Source organism: Electrona antarctica (genome assembly GCF_951216825.1).
Source record: "Electrona antarctica genome assembly, chromosome: 7".
In the NCBI taxonomy this organism is placed as follows: Eukaryota; Metazoa; Chordata; class Actinopteri; order Myctophiformes; family Myctophidae; genus Electrona; species Electrona antarctica.
The window spans coordinates 45905615-45925550 of NC_136812.1; the positions used below are offsets into that span (position 1 = coordinate 45905615).

General features: G+C 44.4%; 1 protein-coding gene across 1 annotated transcript in view; it reads right to left on the minus strand.

Moving 5' to 3' along the window:
- LOC306926282 (adhesion G protein-coupled receptor D2) overlaps positions 1-19936 on the minus strand; it is a gene marked incomplete at its 3' end in the record, with an annotated part of 46968 nt that overhangs the window by 20523 nt on the left and 6509 nt on the right. Inside the window, exons 7-14 of the mRNA XM_079505550.1 lie at positions 19471-19746; positions 17301-17498; positions 10999-11072; positions 7778-8092; positions 7339-7450; positions 6221-6367; positions 5402-5513; positions 1055-1166 (exon numbers count right to left, since the gene is read on the minus strand). Of these exons, the coding sequence (XP_079361676.1) occupies positions 1055-1166; positions 5402-5513; positions 6221-6367; positions 7339-7450; positions 7778-8092; positions 10999-11072; positions 17301-17498; positions 19471-19746 (1346 nt within the window). The remainder of the gene's footprint in view (positions 1-1054; positions 1167-5401; positions 5514-6220; positions 6368-7338; positions 7451-7777; positions 8093-10998; positions 11073-17300; positions 17499-19470; positions 19747-19936) is intronic.

The following is a 19936-nucleotide window of genomic DNA, read 5'->3' on the forward strand; positions in this document are numbered from 1 at the left end:
GACAGCTTCAGCTGATTCAGACCACTTGCTGCTGCTGCTGCTGCTGTGCTTGGATAAATGGGAAAAAAGAGGCTGATATTACAACTGGGATACTTCCTCCAGTCGTGATACGGGGTCCAGGTTTGGGTCAGCCGACAAACATCCACCAATCATCCATGTCTTGAAATAAAGCAGATCCACTCCACTAGTATCCAGATGAATGACATCTGATTCAAGAAACTCTCCACAAAGATACATTACGGCAGGAAACATGGGAAACCATGGCTACAAATGTATGGAAACAACTGTGTTACTTAATTACCGCCATAAAAATGTGACCTGTTCAGGTGGATTTCACTGAGACTACAGTTAGTACAGTTATGTGTTATAGGAAAAAACTAAAAATATATTCTTAGTTTTATAAGGATGGAAATTAACCACTTAAACACGTAAACTATATATGCTGTTGAATGGAGTCCCCCATACTATGCCTCCTCCCTTTCTGCCTCTACACCAAATGTCTTTGGTGAAATAGCCAAATGTTTGCCTCAGCATAGGGATGCTACAGTTCAGGTTGTTAAGACAACACACATTCAACTCTTATGACCACTGCCAATCAAAAGAAAATATAGGCTAGGCTGGTAACCTTTGCTGCGTGTCTTCCCCCTCATAACTATCTCTCCCTGTTTCCTGTCATCCTACTGTAAAATCTATCAATAAAGGCAAAAAGCCATAATTTACCCATTTTATTCAGTCAAAGTTTTGGTTCTCCATCCTCCTTTTATTAAGACCTCACCTTAGTGAACATGGGTTATGCATTTCAAACACATATTTGCACTCCCCCCCCCCCCCCCCATATACATGTGAGTAGTGTTAACAGCTCTAGGCATGGGGATGGAGAATGCCAGTGGCACGTACCACATGCGAGGAGGAGAGGGTGAACAGAGGGTTAGTGAACAGAGGGTTATGCATTTCAAACACATATTTGCACTCCCCCCCCCCCCCCCCCCCCATATAAATGTGAGTAGTGTTAACAGCGCTAGGCATGGGCATGGAGAATGCCAGTGGCACGTACCACATGCGAGGAGGAGAGGGTGTACTGGACGGCCACGGGGATGCTGTGGTTCCTGGAGGGGTCTCTGACGGTGGCCGATATGACAGCAGAGGCCAGGTGACCCGGCCGAGCACTGGGGGATAAGAACAGAGGCGTGATTTCATGAATAAATAGGGGTGTGGCGAAAAATAACTTATCATAGCCCTATTTCTAAAATAGCAAAAGAAAATAGTGGATCTACAAGCTCTCAACGCGTCGCCAAGCGACGCGTTGAGAGCTTGCAGATCAACAATTTTCACTATTTGTTTGGGTGGCGAAAAGAGAAAATGATTGAAAATATTCTCCTATAATGACATTCCCCAAATAGGGATGCCACGTTGAAAAAACAACAACCCAGACCTGTGTTATGTCTGAGTTCCATTCAGTCGCTGATGGAAATCTCTAGTCAGAGATTCCAGAATATGTGGAGCCAACATTGTCGCTGTGATGTGGCATCCCTGATGTGGATGTGTCAGGGAAGATTCAGCTATAGACTTTGTATTATGATGTGTCAGGGAAGATTCAGCTAACTATGTATATCTTTGATCAACGTCAGCCTGATGGAACCGACAAAACAAATATTACGTCCCTCGTCCAGTTTATGTCCTGTCCATGTGGAATGGACAGGATGCAAAGACCTGCAAATTAAATGTTGATATAAAATGCAGTTAAAAGCCAGAATCCTTTAGGGCTTTAAGCAACTAGTCGACTATTCAACTAGCCGACTAGTACATCCACTAGCTGACCTCATTGGTACTAGTTGACTAGTTGATTTCTTTCGTCCCGTTTTTGTAGGCCTCAAGATCAGCTAGATTATAGTTTTAGTCACCAATGTACAGTTTTTAAATGTTTTGTTTTTACATAATAGGTAGGCCTAGTTAACAGTTTGATGGCCGCTAATTGTTTAATCCAGGGTTCGGCCGCGCGTAATACGACATTCCCGCTATTTGTTTAATGCGTTTAATTCACTGTTTTAAAATAATTATAACGAAACAGCAGATTTATCCGGGACCTGATGACGAGGCCGTCGCGTTATGATGACGAAACCGGAAATCAAGTCATCATCTGGGCTGCTAGGAAAGTGAGCCCAATGCAAGTCAACGGGGGGTTTGTTTGGACTACAACTTGCTCTGCACTGTGGTTTTGTTTCGCATTGTCATGGCCGCTGGCTCGTCTCATCATAACAAACCATCAAACCATTTTTCGCCGGTTTTTCATGGTTGAAAGCTGCAAATACTTCAGCGTATGCTCCAAATGTAATAAAACAATCTCGGCAGCGTAGAATATTTGATTAAAATGCGGGTACCGTGTTTTATGTCAAACTGTTAAACTGTTAAACAACTACCGGTAGTCGACTAGGTAAACTAGGCAACTAGTAACCATCACTAGAAGTGAAAACCCTAGTGGGCTGTTCCTTTACATTGGGCCCTCAGTCTGTTCACACCAGCTCTGTACTGACTCCACTGCTGTGTCAAACTTGTGAAAGCATCGATTGCGCCGTCGATAAACATCAGCATTACCGCCCCTCAACTATCCAATCCAATCCACTTTATTTATAGAGCACATTTAAAAACGACAGCGTTGAACCAAAATGCTGTGCAACAAATACTAAGAGTAAAACAATAAACAATAGACATGGGGAAGAAAAAACCCATAGCCAGCAGATATCCATAATGATGATCATGTTTCCCTTAACAAATCTCCACACGTTTCACACAGATTTATTTTGTTTCGCTAAATAGTTACTGTATGGATTTTAAATCACTGAATCAATGTATCGTATTGTCCAAATTGTATTGCGATGCGTATAGTATTGCTGTTAAAATGAGCTCAGCAGGCCTGGGCCGTGGCTCAGCGGCCTTTACTGCATGTCTTCCCCCCATCTCTCTCCCCATTTCCTGTCAGCCTACTGTCTGTCCCTCCATAAAAAATATAAAAGAAAGATGAAAAAAAAAAAAAGAGCTCAGCAGATCTACAAGCTCAGCTACGAGAATCTTTGCTTCTGGGGGTCCCTGGAACAAAATATTCTGTGAAGGGGGGTCTGCGGTCAAATACATATCATTCTGGCGGGTCCTTGACATGAAAAAGTTTGAGAACCACTAGCACAGATTAAAAACAGGTGGCTAGCGCACATCCAGTCCCTCGCTGGTACTGGACAAAAGGTTGATGCATACAGAGACGAAAGAAGTCCACAGTGTTTATTGTATTAACCCATTTTGGGCGGGAACCCCTGTTGGTGTTTCAAGCATTATATTATACTTTAGCTATTGAAAAATAGCAGATCTACAAGCTCATAGCGCGGCACCGAGTGCCGCGCTACGAGCTTGTAGGTCTGCTATTTTTGAAGAATCGTGAAAATGTGGTGCAAATCTTTGAATATTTATTCTTTCAGAGTGAACGTTTTTAACTCAAGTCTTTGCTTCTGGGGTGTCCCTGGAACAACATATTTTCAGATGGGGGTCGGTGACCAAATACAGATAATCTTGGGGGTCCTTGACATGAAAATGTTTGAGAACCATAGAAACATGGGTTTTCCAGAAAACTGTCAGAATTTAGACACTTTTCTCAGGTTTAAATGGGTTAAAACACCGACATTCTATTCAGAGACACAACGTTTTGGCCGTAGCTGGCCTTCATCAGGTGGCAAGGCCAGCTACGGCCCAAACGTTGTGTCTCTGAATAGAATGTCGGTGTTTTAATACAATAAACAGTGTGGAGCTGGCCTGGGCCATGGCTTAGTGGTCCAGGCACCTTGGCCGGTAGTCCAAGTCTAGCAGTGTGCCGCGTGTTCGACTCCCGTTCCCGACGGCCTTTACTGCATGTCCCTCCCCCATCTCTCTCCCCCATTTCCCGTCAGCCTACTGTCTGTCCCTCTATAAAAAAATAAAAATAAATAAAGGCGAAAGCCGCAAAAAAAACATTTAAGAAACAGTGTGGAGCTGAGGCTGTGTGCGGACTTCTTTCTTCTCTGTAACCACTAACATAGAAACATAGGTTTTTCAGAAAATTGGGCAGGATTTAGGAGACATTTGTAGAATCAGTTCCTCGGGTATTTCAATGGCTTACGGTAGCAGAAAAGCAGCAGAAAACAGAAGGTCTTCTAGGACAGGGGTTCTCAACCGGGGGTCACCAAAATATTTTGGGTCGATTCCCAGATGATTTAAAAAAAAAGATTGATTTATTTATTTTTGCAACGGAATGGAAAATGGAAAGTAACCCAATCTGCCCTAGCCTGGCTAATAAGCCAGACTCAAATCACACTGTCGTGTAATCCGCCGGCAGGCAATTTTTTTTTTGCCAACGGCTGATTCGGTCTGGCTTATTAGCCAGGCTAAATCTGCCCCACCTGTTAAACAGAAACGCAGTGCAGTTGTCAGAGATATGGGGACAATTGAAAGAATAAATGCACATCGCGTGCACGTCAGAAAAACTTGAAAAAAAAAGTGTTATGCTGCTTAAAACGTAACCTGACGTTCCTGACACAGATTGTGTTAAGAGTTTACATAGTACACATAGTACATCATGCATAAACTTTCCTTACTGATAATATCTGGTTTCCGTATTTATTTATGATGTAATTTATCTATTAATAAGGTTAATAGATAACCCGTTGGGTACTGGCCTACTTGGAATATATTACCCAGATATTATGTCTGTGTCCCTTTTATGCCCGACGTCAGAATGATGTCAGATTTCTTTATGTGTCTCTCTGTGTCCCTTTATTCCTATATATGGAGTTCTGTGTCAGCCATGCCCAAATATGGAGTGTTGGGATGTCAGAACAGGCCTGTTTATGGAGTTCTGTGTCAGGTATGCCCAAATATGGAGTGTTGGGATGTCAGAACAGGCCAGTTTATGGAGTTCTGCATCAGGTATGCCCAAATATGGAGTGTTGGGATGTCAGAACAGGCCAGTTTATGGCGTTCTGTATCAGATATGCCCAAATATGGAGTTTTGTGATGTCAGAACAGGCCAGCTCCATATATGGACCCTGGGCAGGGGCCCGGTCCAGAGCCCGGGCAGAGGCCTTTTTGGGGCGGTTCTGGACAACCGTGGATCCGACCGACTCGACACCAGGCACTGCACTCCCTGTGGTGGTGTGGAACGTGTGTGTCGAATTTTGAATTTGAAGTTGGTGGGGCTCTCGAGTTGTCGGTTCTCCAGTTACGTGGATCACAGACGTACAGACGTACACACAGAGACATGGTGTATTATAGTTAGATTGCAGCGGTCAATTGTATTGGGGGGGTGGGGAAGGTGGCGCGGCGGGGGTCGCGAGACATGGCCAAAGCATTTCCGGGGGGGTCCCCAGCTCTAGGAGAGTCGTACCCGTTGCTGCCCTCCAGCTTGTGTGCCGAGGGAGCCTCCTGTAGTGGTCCTCCAGACACGATCTGATGGAGATGTCTGTAGTACGTGTGGATCACCATCACATCCTTGTAGCCTGTCATGACGGTTACAGCACAACGAAAATGTATATTCAATGTAGGACGCTCTTAATCCAGATGGCAAGGTAAACATGAGGTAAACTATCAAACACATAGAGACAGTGTAGTGCCTCAGTCTAAACACCATCAGTCTGAACAGCATAATATGAAACAATTAATAATAATAATACATTGAAACTATACAAACTATAGGATGCCAGGTCAACAAATGAAAAATAACATGCTATATCTAAATTACATTTGAACCTACGAATAAGATTGCATGGTCGTCAAGGCTAGTGCATTTTGCCAGTTGCTTGAAAAGCGCCTGGACTACATTTGCTACTACCTCTAGTAAAGCGACCGTAGTGGACCCTTTTTCATGATTGGCTGCATCGTCTCTAGGCTGCCTCCTCTAAGCCAATGGGAGATTTAACCATAAAACCCATAGTCTGAACGGCATAAAACCCATACTCTGAATGCTGCAACGTGAAGTTGTGAGCTTTCTGCACCTGGCAGTTATGACTGAGTCATTCTTGTTTTTCTGTATTTAAGTGTCATGATTCCAAGGAAGCCCAGCCCATATGGACTTACAGGCTAAGGTGGAGCCTGTGCATGTGTGCATGTGCGTGCGTGCGTGCGTGCGTGCGTGCGTGCGTGCGTGCGTGCGTGCGTGCGTGCGTGCGTGCGTGCGCGTGTGCGTGCGCGTGTGTGTGTGTCTTACCCAGTGAGTGTATTCTGTGGATCTCGCTGTCAGAGATGAGCAGCCTGTCTTGTCTGGCTCTGCTGTCGGCTTTGGGGTTCATCGCAGACGGCTTGAACACAGAGCTGCCACTCTTCCCTGACAGCTCCTTCCACTCCATGGACACGTCTTCACACACGGAGACAAGAGGACAGACAGACACAATGACATACAGACATGACAACAGACCTCTTCACTTTTTACTGATGTTTTTCCTGGAAAGGATGTGCCTGACTTGTGCCTATAGTGTGACTGTGAAAAGAGGCCAATTTGCACATGGCACCATTTCACAACTGGCAAATCCCCTCAGCTTTGTCCGGGACAATGCTTGGACAATTCAATGGATGTCTCACTGAAGTACCAATGGCAGGGTCTGGAATGCCACAATCTGTACCATATTGTTGCTGTCGGGTAGAAACCTCATTATGTCCAAAACTGATACTTTTCAGCAGGCCTTAAAAGGAACCCTGGCTAATGCATGTGCTAATAAAAACAACTTGAATACTTCCTAAGGTAAATATAAGCATCAAAGCAACATTTTAAATACTTTTTATTAGCATGCCTTCCATATATTCCATCAGGCTGGACCACACATGGACATATGACATCATCAACTCCTATTGAGTGAAAAAATCTTTATTTCTGAAAGAAATACAATATGTAAGGTGTTTTTATTGTTTTATTTTAGTTGTAGAGGGCAAGTATAATGTTTTAAGGCATATTTGTCTTATTAGCCAGGGCCTTACTGCTATCTTGGCCACTCCTATAGACAGCTATGTGTGTGTGTGTGTGTGTGTGTGTGTGTGTGTGTGTGTGTGTGTGTGTGTGTGTGTGTGTCTGGGTCCCTGTGTCCGAGCACGAAAATATATAGCCTTTGTTCACCACCAAGTGTCACTGTTGCACAGCCTAACACACAGACACACAGGCCAGGGAGGAGCGCTTGTACAGTACAGTACAGTACAGTACAGTACAGTACAGTACAGTACAGTACAGTACAGTACAGTACAGTACAGTACAGTACAGTACAGTACAGTACAGTACAGTACAGTACCACTCACTTCAGACGGGTGTGATTTCTATATTCCAAATGATTCCATTACCTATATTCTTGGTTGACAGCATGAAACCTCTTCCCTCAGAAGCCAGCACATCGGCCAGGGTTTCAGTCAGCTGGTCGATGCTCTTCACAACGCTGAACGGTCCCACGCTGACCTGATTGAGACAAAAACGTTCAGTGCATTTATTTCGTCTGCTTTGTTGACACAGACAGAACTCAACTTTATAATTGCTAACTCATTTAATGTATTACAGCAGTGGGTCTCAAACTATTCCACAATCGCCGGATGCTATATAGAGTCTGGAACTACACCTCCCGAAATCCGAGTCTAAAGCACCAATACATTTATTTTATTTTCCGGGTGAAAGAAAATATGATTGTCCGCCACTCCACACAGCCTTTGTTCACATCTGGTTCACGTCTCGGGTCCCGTGGGTTGTCAAAATAACATAAAAACACTGGAAAAACACTCTCTCTCTCACCCCGTCGTCCATGTGTCCGGTCCACTGAGACGCCACGTCGGGCTCCAGCATCAAGCTGGCCATCTTCAGGTAGTTGGTGGCTATGGACAGCATGGCTTCCGCCCGGTCCGCCCCGCTCACATCCTCTCCTCCTCCGTCCTCTCCTCCGTCAGCGTCCAGCTCCATCAGCTGGGAGAGGTAGAGGGCGTCGGCGGGGGCCAGGAGGAGACCGCCGGCGCCGGCGTCCTCCATGACGGCGAGGAGCGCTGCACTCAGCCGCTGCTCCGAGAACAGGTCTCTGTCCCTGGAGGAGTTGACGCTCAACTCATCCATCACCTGGAGGAGAGAGACCAACAGGTTATTATCTATGTATATACAATTTACAATTTACAATTTACAATTTAGGCATTTAGCAGACGCTCTTAATCCAGATACATTTGAGACAGGCGGAAACGCGCGCCAGTTCAGATCGCCAAGTCATAGAACGTAGGCGAAACTGCCGTTCCCGGCTTTCTGGTCGGTCCTCAGACGTCAGCGGTTTCCCCCTCTGCATTCTATCTCCACACGCGACGCGCTCCGCCCGCTTCCGTGCCCCTTGCGCGACATAGATCCGTGCTCTGGCACCAACGTAGACTCCTTTCACCACCTTCCTATGTGCTTGCGTTCTTTTATTTACTTTAATTTCGCCAATAGTAACCCCTTCCCCTAGCAAGTACCCCCTCCCGCTAGCATCGTGCTTGCTTCCGTTTCTGAAAGCCACCATTACTCACTCCGTCCGTGTAAAAAGTCTATTTCTCTTCAGAAGCGTTAATATTGCAACCTCGACACAGCATAACATCAGAAATGATCCCAGAACGTCTGCATTCTGAGAACACAGCCTTTTAAAACGGAACCTCTAGTTGAGTAGTACATTACAGCCATGATATGAGGAACCAGAAGTAGGCCTAGTGATTTCCATTCTCTCTCATTGCATGACTACAAACAGGGGTCCCCTGAGGCAGTGGTCTCGGGCTCCCCCAGACTTAGTATTGAAGTGTCCTTAAACAAGATGCTGAACCCCTAACTGCTCCCTATGAGCAGGTTGGTGCCTTGCATGTTTTCCTCTACCGTCGGTGTATGAAAGTCTGTGTCTGTGTCAGGGGCGCCTAACTTTGTTTCCAGGTGGGGGAGCACAGATTTGGACTCATGCGCGTGCATGTGCCTCGTGCACGCGCGTTTTCGTGCATTTTCACACGGAAAAGTGGCTTTTACTTTCCCTCTCCACACGCAAGTTATATGAACAAACTGACAAAATGCATCATAAAAAGGCATAGGTCTATTTAGGCTACACATGACATTGGCAAGGCGCCGATATCAAAACAAAACATATAAATTATAGCCCTATTATACAACAGACGAGCTGACAGCGCAGCGCACTTGGGCTCGGCGACCCGGGTGTTGTATCGTCATCATTCATCATAGATCCCTCCCCGTCAGAATCTAATATCTAACATTAAATTGCAGCAGCATTCAGCAGTTCAGTTGGCACGGCGGCCATAGTAATTAGTAAATACTATATTATTTCTCACTGCAATAGTGACTATTAGAGAAATAATATAGTTAAATTGTAAATGCTTTACCTTAAACCCCAAATTATTAAACTAATATTAAATTAGTGGTGTCGCAATGCGACGGTTCATTTTAACATGGTGGAGCAGCTGCTCCGTTTGCTCCATGGCTCAGGCGCGCCTGGACTCTGTGTGTGTGTGTGTGTGAATGTAATGCACAATCATTGTAAAGCGCCTTGGATAAAGGCGCTATATAAATGCACCATTTACCATTATTATTCATCAGAGCGCGAGGTCAAGTCGAAGGCACCGGGGAGGACCCGAAACAGTGTCTCCATGATGCTTGGTGGGCAGGAACGTTTCTCCGGCCTGCACCACCCGGACCTTCAAAATGTATTTTCTTTAGCACATGGACTAACAACGCAAAGTGGATCCTGACCAATATATAAATATTATAAATGGACCAATATATATTTGGTCCATCATTGTCGTGTTACATTGACATTGCTAACCTATGAATGTCTGTGGATTCTTTCAAGTTTCAAAGGTTACTAAAACATGAACGGAGCCATTTCACCTTCTCACCAAATATAAGTACCGGGACTTTGTTTTGTCGGTTCATTTTTTGTCTATGTGCAAAAACATTACATTCCTCACCAAGACAAACAGACACGAGGACCACAGCAACAACTGATCAAGCTGCCCCGTCTTACACTATTTGGGACTGAAGTCACATTGTGCCTCACTACAAGCCAAGGTTCTATCAAAGTTCAACGTGACTTTTCAAGGCAGTGGAGACTGGAGAGCAGTGTTATTTATACAGTCAGGTTGCTGGTGAGTTCAGTGGAAGGTAACAGTACAGTATAAAACCACATCACTCACTACTAATATAAAAGCACAGCTAGAGACGACGGCCACGGAGATGTTCAACCAGTGGAAGACTTTTTAGGCATACTGTATTTAACCCAATAAGACCTGCCTACAAATGCCTTCTAAAATCAGTAGTTCTCAAACCTTTATTGTGCCAAGGACCTCCCCAAAATGATGTAAAATGTTTGGTGCCAGGGACCCCAAGAAGAGAAGAAATTTGTGTCAAGACTTTTCAAAAATGTAAAAAAGGGAAAAAAAGAAAATCGATACAAGCTATGTGAGCTTGAATATCTGCTTCTTTTGAGAACCACTGTTCTAAACCGGTGTTTCTCAACCTGTGGGTCGGGTCCCACACGGGGGGGTCCCAGACTCCCACATGATTTAGGAGGGGGTCCCACTCCCCAGATAACACTGAAGTCACGATGTAAGGACTTTTTTAATACCTCAAAAAGTAACAAAAGAAAAAGTCCATTGCGAAAATCAAAAGTATTCTACAAACTATACTATACAAACTGCTCAAACATTGGCCAAAAATTGTCAAATAATTTAAGAACATTGTGAAAATAGTCATATTATAGCTTTCCCGGTTTGACCGTGTTAAAGCCCATCTCTCTCGGGGGTTCTCGTGGCAGCGGTCTGGCCGTGGCTCAACTTCAACACAGACTGTGTGAGGCATCTCATCCATGGGAATCGAACCGTGACGGTCCTCTGCGGTTCTGGACACATGGCGGGGGCTGGGGATGGGGGGGAGGTGGATGATGTGTAATGCTGGGTAATAACAGGCTACAGATGGGATACGTAGCGAACGAAAAACAATCGACTCACAGGCTTGGCCAGAGGGTCCCTGCTCAGTCTGGTGAAGAACGGTGTCCTGGGAAAGCCCATGGCCTCCACCCCGTCTGAAAATAATGACAATATTAGTCACAAAACAATCAACTTGAATTACTGTAATGATGATGATGATGATGATGATGATGATGATGATGATGATGATGATGATGATGATGATGATGATGATGATGATGATGATGATGATGATGATGATGATGATGATGAGGAGGTGATGATGAGAGTAAGAATAGTATAACTGATCATAATCATACCTAGACATAAATATATTCACACGCACACACGCACGCACACACACGCACGTTTGAACATGGACATGAACATGAACCCTAGTATCGAGAGGGCAAACGTTCGGCTAAAATAGCAGATCTCACAACTCACAACCTGTCCCCTCGGCAACACATTGTGAGCGTGTGGTGATTTGGTAGAGGGTGAGACACAACGGGGGATGGGCCTCGTATAGACAGACCCCTGGGGTCAACCAAGTACAGTATGTCGGGTTTACTGTACGTGGTTGAAAAAAACAAATCCCCAAGTGCTAAACGGAAAACCAACGGACTAATGAGCTGTGATAGAGTGGAGATGAAGTCATCTCTCTGTCTACCGTTGACTCCCTGGAAATTATGACCGTCTAACTATCTGAGTATCTGAGTGTCTGCCTTTAATCACAGACACACGGGATGTCATTACCGTCAGCTGAGGAACGGCTCGGTCCCGTTCACTTGGCTTAACCCATTTTGGGCGGGAACCCCTTTTGGTGTTAGCATTGTGTTATGCTTTAGCTATTGAAAAATAGCAGATCTACAAGCTCATAGCGTGCCACCGAGTGGCGCGCTACGAGCTTGTAGGTCTGCTATTTTTAAAAAATTGAAGAACCACTGACATAGAAACATAGCTTTTTCAGAAAACTGTTAGGATGTGGAAGACATTTTTAGAATCTGATCTCAGGTCAGAATGGGTTAATGGGTGATTATGAACATTTAATCACAACTGTTATCCATAATCGTTTGTAACGGGTTGAAAAAAAAAAGAAAAGGGGTCTCGCAGGAATCCATCGCATGACGTTATGCGTACATTACAATCTTATAAACCATGTGATGGGTTCCCAAAGTTGTTCAGGTCAAGAGAGAGAAATGGCGGCCTGGGTCATGGTTCAGTGGTCCAGGCACCTTGGCTGGTAATCCAGTCTGGCAGTGTGCCGCGGGTTCGACTCCCGATCCCGACGGCCTTTACTGCATGTCTTCCCCCCATCTCTCTCCCCATTTCCTGTCAGCCTACTGTCTGTCCCTCCATAAAAAATATAAAATAAAGGCGAAAGCCAAAAAAAAAAGAGAGAGAAATGGTGTCTCCCCAGGACCCAAACTTACAAACAATACATTATGATTTAATCACTTAAGCCACATTTTCAAAATAATGAAAATATAGTAGCTGTTCAACAAGCTCAGAACGTGATGCTAAAAATAGGGATGGGGATTGAGAGAATCGGAACGGAATCAGAATTTTAAAGTTATTGAGAATCAGGGTTTCAATAAGGTTTTTGGTCTATGAATTCTCTGATCAATTCTAGCTGGACTCGACGTGATGTCATGCCTCGGCAGACGAGAGTCATGTCATTGAAATCACTGGAACAAAAACACAAAGTCGACCCAAAAAAACGTAGTCTCTGTGACACATCTAGGAGCCACAATCTGCATCTAATAAATCTTTTGAAGAATCTCTTGCCAACTCCCAGTAAAAGGCTAGCGTGCGCTGAGCATATTGCTTCAATGTTTTGCATTACTTGAAGACAATAAAAGTGATAGAGTGCCCCATTGTCTAACCAATAAATTGCCAACAGCTAGCAATACTAGAAAAGGATTGATAGTGGGATCAATAAGATGTATCGATGAAAATGAACGATACCCAGGGCCATACCCAGCGATAAACTGAATAATAAATAATCCACAGATTTTGCTAAATCGCATGTGTTGGTCTGTTGGAAGTAGACCTGACTGAAGGCCCAGGAGATCAGTGGTTCTCAAACTTTTGTGTGCCAATGACTCCCCAAATTATGTTAAAATAAACATTTTGATGTGTTTCAAAAATAGAAGATCTACAAGTTTCACTTCGTGCCACGCTGAGAGCTTGTATATGAGCTGTTTTTGAATAGCCAACATATTCAAAATGGTTAAAGATTGTGGCGCTACAGTACATTAGCTCATTTTGCTGGGGCCCCCCTGGTACTACCCCCACAAGGACCCCTCTTTGACAACCACTGGATTCATGTACCATCCAGTGAGAGGTGGAAGGCTGCATCTGCTCAACTGATATCAAGGGAGTGGCTGAGATAATAACAACATTACACATGACATATGGTGGACAGTTTAAACTAGTTTAACCCATTTTGGGCGGGAACCCCTTTTGGTGTTTTAAACATTATGTTATAATTTAGCTATTGAAAAATAGCAGATCTACAAGCTCATAGTGCGCCACCGAGTGGCGCGCTACGAGCTTGTAGGTCTGCTATTTTTGAAAAATCGTGAAAATATTTATTTCAGAAAACTGGAGGATTTAGAAGTTTTTTTTAAATTTTGAGGTCAAGCCAAAATGGGTTAAACCAGATGGCCCTGCTACAGTGCATCTCAGAGCTAGGTCTCCAGTGATGCAACCTCTCCACACCTCCACTCTCCGCCTGCATTATATTACCCCAACAACACAAACAACACAACCAGGGACATGTTAGAGGGGCAGGGGCTAAAATCTACAAGCTCTACAAGATCCCCAAGTGCTAAACGGAAAACCAAAGGAACTAATATGAGCTGTGATAGAGTGGAGATTAAGTCATCTCTCTGTTGTGAGCTTGTAGATCAGCTTGTAGATCTGCTATTTTCGGGGCGCAACCCATCACTCTTTAGCTAGTGGAGATGCGGTGTACGACATGGATTTCTAAACAAATTTGTTCAATGCAAAACGCTGTGTTCAAGTTCAGGAGACTTTGGAAAGAAAAGCAATTCTCCTGAATGCTGCCTTCCGGCATGGCATGGAAAGGAGTGGCATTTGCATTTCTTTCACCATAGTACTGTAAATGCTGCATTCGTGGTCTGGAAAGGGCAGTTGTTTTACAGACGGGTAAAAGGGCAGGGGCTGATGTTCCGTTTGATGTCTATGTGTGCACGTCCCTGAACACAACCACTTCAGCAATGTTTCATACTAATGGCCCCTACAGACTAGGAGGAGTTTTAAAGTTGTCGGCGAGTCATCAGATCGTTATGTATTTCACACTACAGGAGTCTTTTTTTTTTAAAATCGACTGTCATTGTCTCCACCAGGTCGAAGGCATGGGGAGAGAGTATGTTTTGCACTCCGTCCGTGTGTGTGTGTGTGTCCGTCCGTCCGTCCGTCCGTCTGTGTACAGCTAATCTCCGGCACCGTTAACCTGGTCGATGCCAAACTTTGCACGAACGGCCTGTTATAGTGCCACCAGTAGGCCGATTTTTGTCAAATTCATTTGTTGATATTACTCCTCCATATTTTGTCCAAAAATCTCGCAAATGGTTACAGTATATAGTATCTCTATAGTCATGTGCTCAAGACATATCTGTCCGATATTTCATATTCCATCCTGATTGGCTAACATTGGCTTTCAAAATTTGCAGCATTGGCCCGTTTTGAACAAAAAGCCCCAAATCATGAACGCAGCGTGCAATTTACGTGAAATCTTTCAGACGTTCCTACTAGGCTGAGGAATATATCCCACCCTTTTCACATTGGCCTGTTATAGCGCCTGCCCTGGTGGAGACCTGTGCCCCGAGGGGCAAGTTTGCTCTGCACTGTTGATTCAACATAATTCAAGTGAAATGCGTTGGTTTTATAGACTATTTAACAGCAACATTGGGCTAATATACCTACCAATATGTATGACACAGGGATTTACCCAAGGAATATTAAAAGGTTATATATTATCATCTCCATCTGATCATCTATCGATACAGTCGACAGACAGACAGACAGACAGTGTCAGTGAGCACAGCTGTCCTATGCTCTCATTGGCTGTAATACAGGCCTTCTCGGGACGCGGTCACAACCCAGTTCATACTGTATATGTCCAATCAGCGACAGAGTCAAATATCAAACCTGCTAGATATTCAGAAACGGACGGGGAGGTGTCGGCGAGCGCTTTTATCTGCGTTATATCTTCTCGCAGAGCCTTTCACACACAGCGAGCAAAACCTTGCCGATCAAAGCCCGATCTTGCGTCAGATCGGCAAGCGCAAAAAATGCTCCCCGACAGCATAATCGGACCAAATATCGGGCAGTGTGTACGAGCCATTAGTCATACAACCAGCCGACCGACAAGCTCAAAACGCGGTGCAATGTATTTTTGTTTTTTTTAACCTACATGCCCAACAAACATAGGGGTGACGTCGGTGATGTCAGCTTGTAGGTCTATTTTTGCAAAAATAATAATTTAAAAAATAATAATAATCATTGCAATTTCTGAAAATGTGCATGTATGCCGAAAATAGGGGTGCCAGGCTGAAAAGCAGTTCATTAAGCAACATTATGTGAGAGGGTGTGTGTTGCCGTGGCACGACAGTGATACGGTCGAGCTCATTATACAACAGTTTAATGAATTTATACAATAGTAACCATCAAAATAAAACTAAAACTAAAATAAATGCATTCATATTGTTGGGCATGCTGTCAAAATAACCTTTCTTCTAGTGTTGTGTGTTATCGTGGTAATGTATGGGATGTGACAGCAGAGATTAAAATAGGGTGCATTTTGCATCCCAAAACGCAGTTTATAGTGAAGGGACGCAATAAAACAATGACCTCTGCATCCACGGGATGCACTACTGTACTACTGTATTTTTTATTCTAGTTTATTTTGCCAGCTTTAGTTATAATAATCATTTCTTCTTCTGTTTTCTACATGAATATAACCACATTATAACCATATAAAATGAAATGGGAGTTGCAATTTGTAAAAATATTTTCAAAATATGACTCCTAATGTCGTTGAAGTGAGACTCATAGAATGTCCCTAGGACTCATCTAAAAGACCATCCCTGCATCCCAGGACTCATTACATTGAAAACCAATTTACATCACCGGACAGAGTCCCTGTTTACTCAGGCAGGCCAGTCAGCACTGGACAACCTTTCCAAAACTGAACACATGGAGAAACATAACTTAACTGTTAGCTCAATCTCATTGTAATTAAGATAATCGCCTAGCCACTTAGCCCCGGCTCTGCTCTGCCGAGACTACGTCTGATCAGCACATCTGATTTTTATATATTTTGATTAGTTTCATTCGAAAAGGGCTAGATCTGCTGCCGTCATGCAGCCGTCTACCCGCACTCGTTTGAGCAGTGGTAGAGAGCCTATTTCAACCTATCAGATGCTTAGAGTATATATTAATAGAGACTAGAAACGGCACCGGATTTCTCCTCTCATCCACTTGCATTAAGTTGCTCAAAAGCGCATGAGGCGATTTCACTCCTCCTTCCGAGTAGGAACAGAGTGCATTCTGGGAAGAATTGGGCCAAATCGTGAACGCGCTGTGCCGTTGACTATCATTGCACGCGTTCACGTATGAAACAGCGTTCACGTGTCATCATGAACGTGCGAAATGATAGTCAACGGACCAGAATTGGCCCAGCGCTGCAATACCAAATTCGGGCACTATGTCCATTTCACCTCAGGGTTTCCTCCGGGTGCCGTCTCTATTCATATATACTCTAAGATCAGATGGCTTGGTCAGAACTTCCTGTGTTGTATAATATAATACCTCACTGACTAATACTTATTTTACTGCTATTTTAGTCAATTCAGTCAAGCAAGCAACCAGCCTATCGACTATCGATTAGGGCATTAACCAACAAGTCGACTTCATTAACAAGTCGAAAGTCGAAAGTTTAAAAATGTAATTAAAACATAATAACATAATAATAAAACATAATAACATTCAGTTTGTATTATAATAATAATTATTATTATTATTATTTTTGCGTGTGTACATAATTCAAACTGTAGTATTGGCTATTGTCACGGACAGAAGTGATTCTATCCTTTTCTTTTCTTTTTTTGTTTATTTTGTTTTCTCAATGGAACCAGGCATCTGCATTCAATCTCGGCCATTAATTAACGAGCAGCTGTGCATCTACTGACAGCCAAGTCGACTTGCAAAACATCACAAGTCATAATAATGCCCTACTATTATTGTCCATTCAACACCATACAAAACCTACCGTAGCAACCGCCACCACCACCACCACCCCTCCTCCTCCTCACCTTTAGCGAACTGGCACACGGCGCCTCTGGACGAATCGCAACCGTCCAGACCCCAGCTGCCGTTGACGGGGTCAAAGGTGACGCACTCCCCTGCCTGGGGAGCGTGCACCACCTCCAGGGAGAAGTTGTGATAGGGCAGGAAGTTGGCGTCTAGCAGGGAGTACAGGAACGGGTTGATCAGTACAGTGGTTTTATTTCCTGGCGAGGGAAGCAAGGGGGGAAAAGGAGAAGGGGTAAAGGGACAGGCATTCTGGAGTGCTTCTAAAACAGTGGTTCCCCAAACCTTTTCATGTCAAGGACCCCCAAATTGACACTAATTAGTCCCTATTTGAGTAGTTCACATGAACGATGCTGTAGTGGCCGGGGCATTTGAGGGGCAATATATGTTTTATATGCACGATTACAAATAAAAGAGAATCGAATTGAGAGCCAGTGAGTCTCCTCCTTCGCTACTTCCTCATTTGAGACTAATATGGGACTCGTCGTGTCAGTCGTGTGATATTGCGATTATGCTACAGTTAAAGGTATATTCAGTGATTTGACTTAATTCAAATATCACTTATTTTTTCTTTTTTTCTGGATAATCCTCCCTACTATAGAGTGTGCTGACCATATAAGGAGTTCCTCCCTGTCCCCAGTGAGCCCCTGGGGTCAAAAAACCCTAGTTTCAGTTTTGGTGGCAGGTGGCAAAGCCTTCATCCAATCAGGATGAGAGGGGCCTTCCTCCAATCATGATCGAGTGGGGGCGGGCCTTGGTGCACATGCTGTTGGCCTGTTGCACTTCCCCCCACTGTAGAGCGTGCATGTGCACATTTTGTTACCGGGACGGACTGGGTGGTTTTCCAAATCACCCAAATCACTGAATGCTCCTTTAAGGTGGTTGCACACTGGGCGCGTTTTTCGGAAAACTGATGGAGAAACGCCGCTAATAATCCGAAAATCGCACTCGGTGTGTGGGGACCTTTACCCTTAAAAAAACATGTCATTGTTGTAACTAAGATATCGATAGAAATTCATACTTTTTTAATGTCATATTTAGCCATACGAGCGCAATATCCATAGCGTCCCTCCCAGCAGCAACAACAATCCCATAGCCTGAAGTGACCTGGCTCGGCCAATAGAATGACAGGGGGGTGGAGCTATTTGAATTCTGTGTACAAACACTGGAAACTTGTCTACTGTATATCAGCTTTAAGTAAAACATTTGAGTACTTTTTTCCACCAGTGCTAATATTAAGCAATTTCTAAATTACTTTTCTGTTGCGGTAGGAACGCCGTTTCAGGTACTCATCTTGACGAACATCAAATGAAAATCACACAAATAGGCTTGTTATAGGCTATAAAACCGTATGTCGGGGATTCTGGCAGTGTACAAGTATCCAGGGATCCAGTAACATTTTATTGATAGACAGATACCCATTGGTCAATCATTTTCCGAGCACCCGTTAGGTCGTTACCAAATATTTGACCGCTACGTTTTTTGACTTAAATGTTAGAAAACAATCCGGAGAGAGAAATAGCATCTGGTGTATAGTACACACACAGTCGCTGTATGTTGAGCGTCTTATATTGCCAGACTCAGGGCCGAGCCTGGAATGCTATTGGTCACGGGGGACCACGTTGTCAGAGAGTAAGAAGCTTGTTTTGAAGGGTGGAGATCCAGCATGACGCCACACATGAAACATTTACAACAGCCATTTAGGGGCCTGACGTTTGCCAATTACAACTTGGCCCAAAAGGCTCTGCTTCTCAACGCGGAGAGAGAGAGGGAGAGAGAGAGAGAGAGAGAGAGAGACAAGAGGGAAATATAGGAACAGAGAGAAAAGGGAGATTGAAACAGATTGAAACATGGCCAGAGAGAGAGAGAGAGAGAGAGAGAGAGAGAGAGAGAGAGAGAGAGAGAGAGAGAGAGAGAAAGAGAGAGAGAGGGAGAGAATGAGAGAGAGAAAGAGAGAGGGGGGGGTGGAAGGGATAACCTGCAAATGGTTCTGGATTTGATAATGTGACTATGTCTGACACATCAGTAAAATATGTGCTTGTGTGTGTGTGTGTGTGTGTGTGTGCGTGCGTGCGATGCACTGTGGGAAGAGGAGAAATGGAACTCCCAAGCATCACGTGCTAACTGCACTAACTGGCGGTTGAGCCCCCACAATGTTTTCCCCTCGTTTACCTTGACAGGGGTTCTCCCCCCACAAGCGGCCCAGGGAGGTTTCGATTTCCAGCGCCGTGCTGCTCCACTTGTACGCCAGGCCGGCGGAGACAGGCCCGCAGTCTTTTTCCATGGCGAGGACCTCGCTGTCGCTGAGGGCGCGCTCCCAGATGTACAGCTGCGTGACGCTGCCGGAGAACGACTCGTCCATCTTGAACGCGCCGCCGAGGCTGCCCTGCACCTGGCCCACGATGAACACGCCGCCGCCTCCGATGCCCCCTCCTCCTCCTCCGTCTCCTCCTAGGGTTGTGTCACAATGGTTACATAATCCTCTAATCGCAATTATTTTGTCCTAATCGTCATAATCGTGTCCATGTTGAAACATTTTCATACATAAAAAAGCAGAAATAGCAGAACTACAAGCTTACGTAACACGTCACAAACTGACTGACGTGTTGGAAGCTTGTAGATCAGCCATTTCCACTAT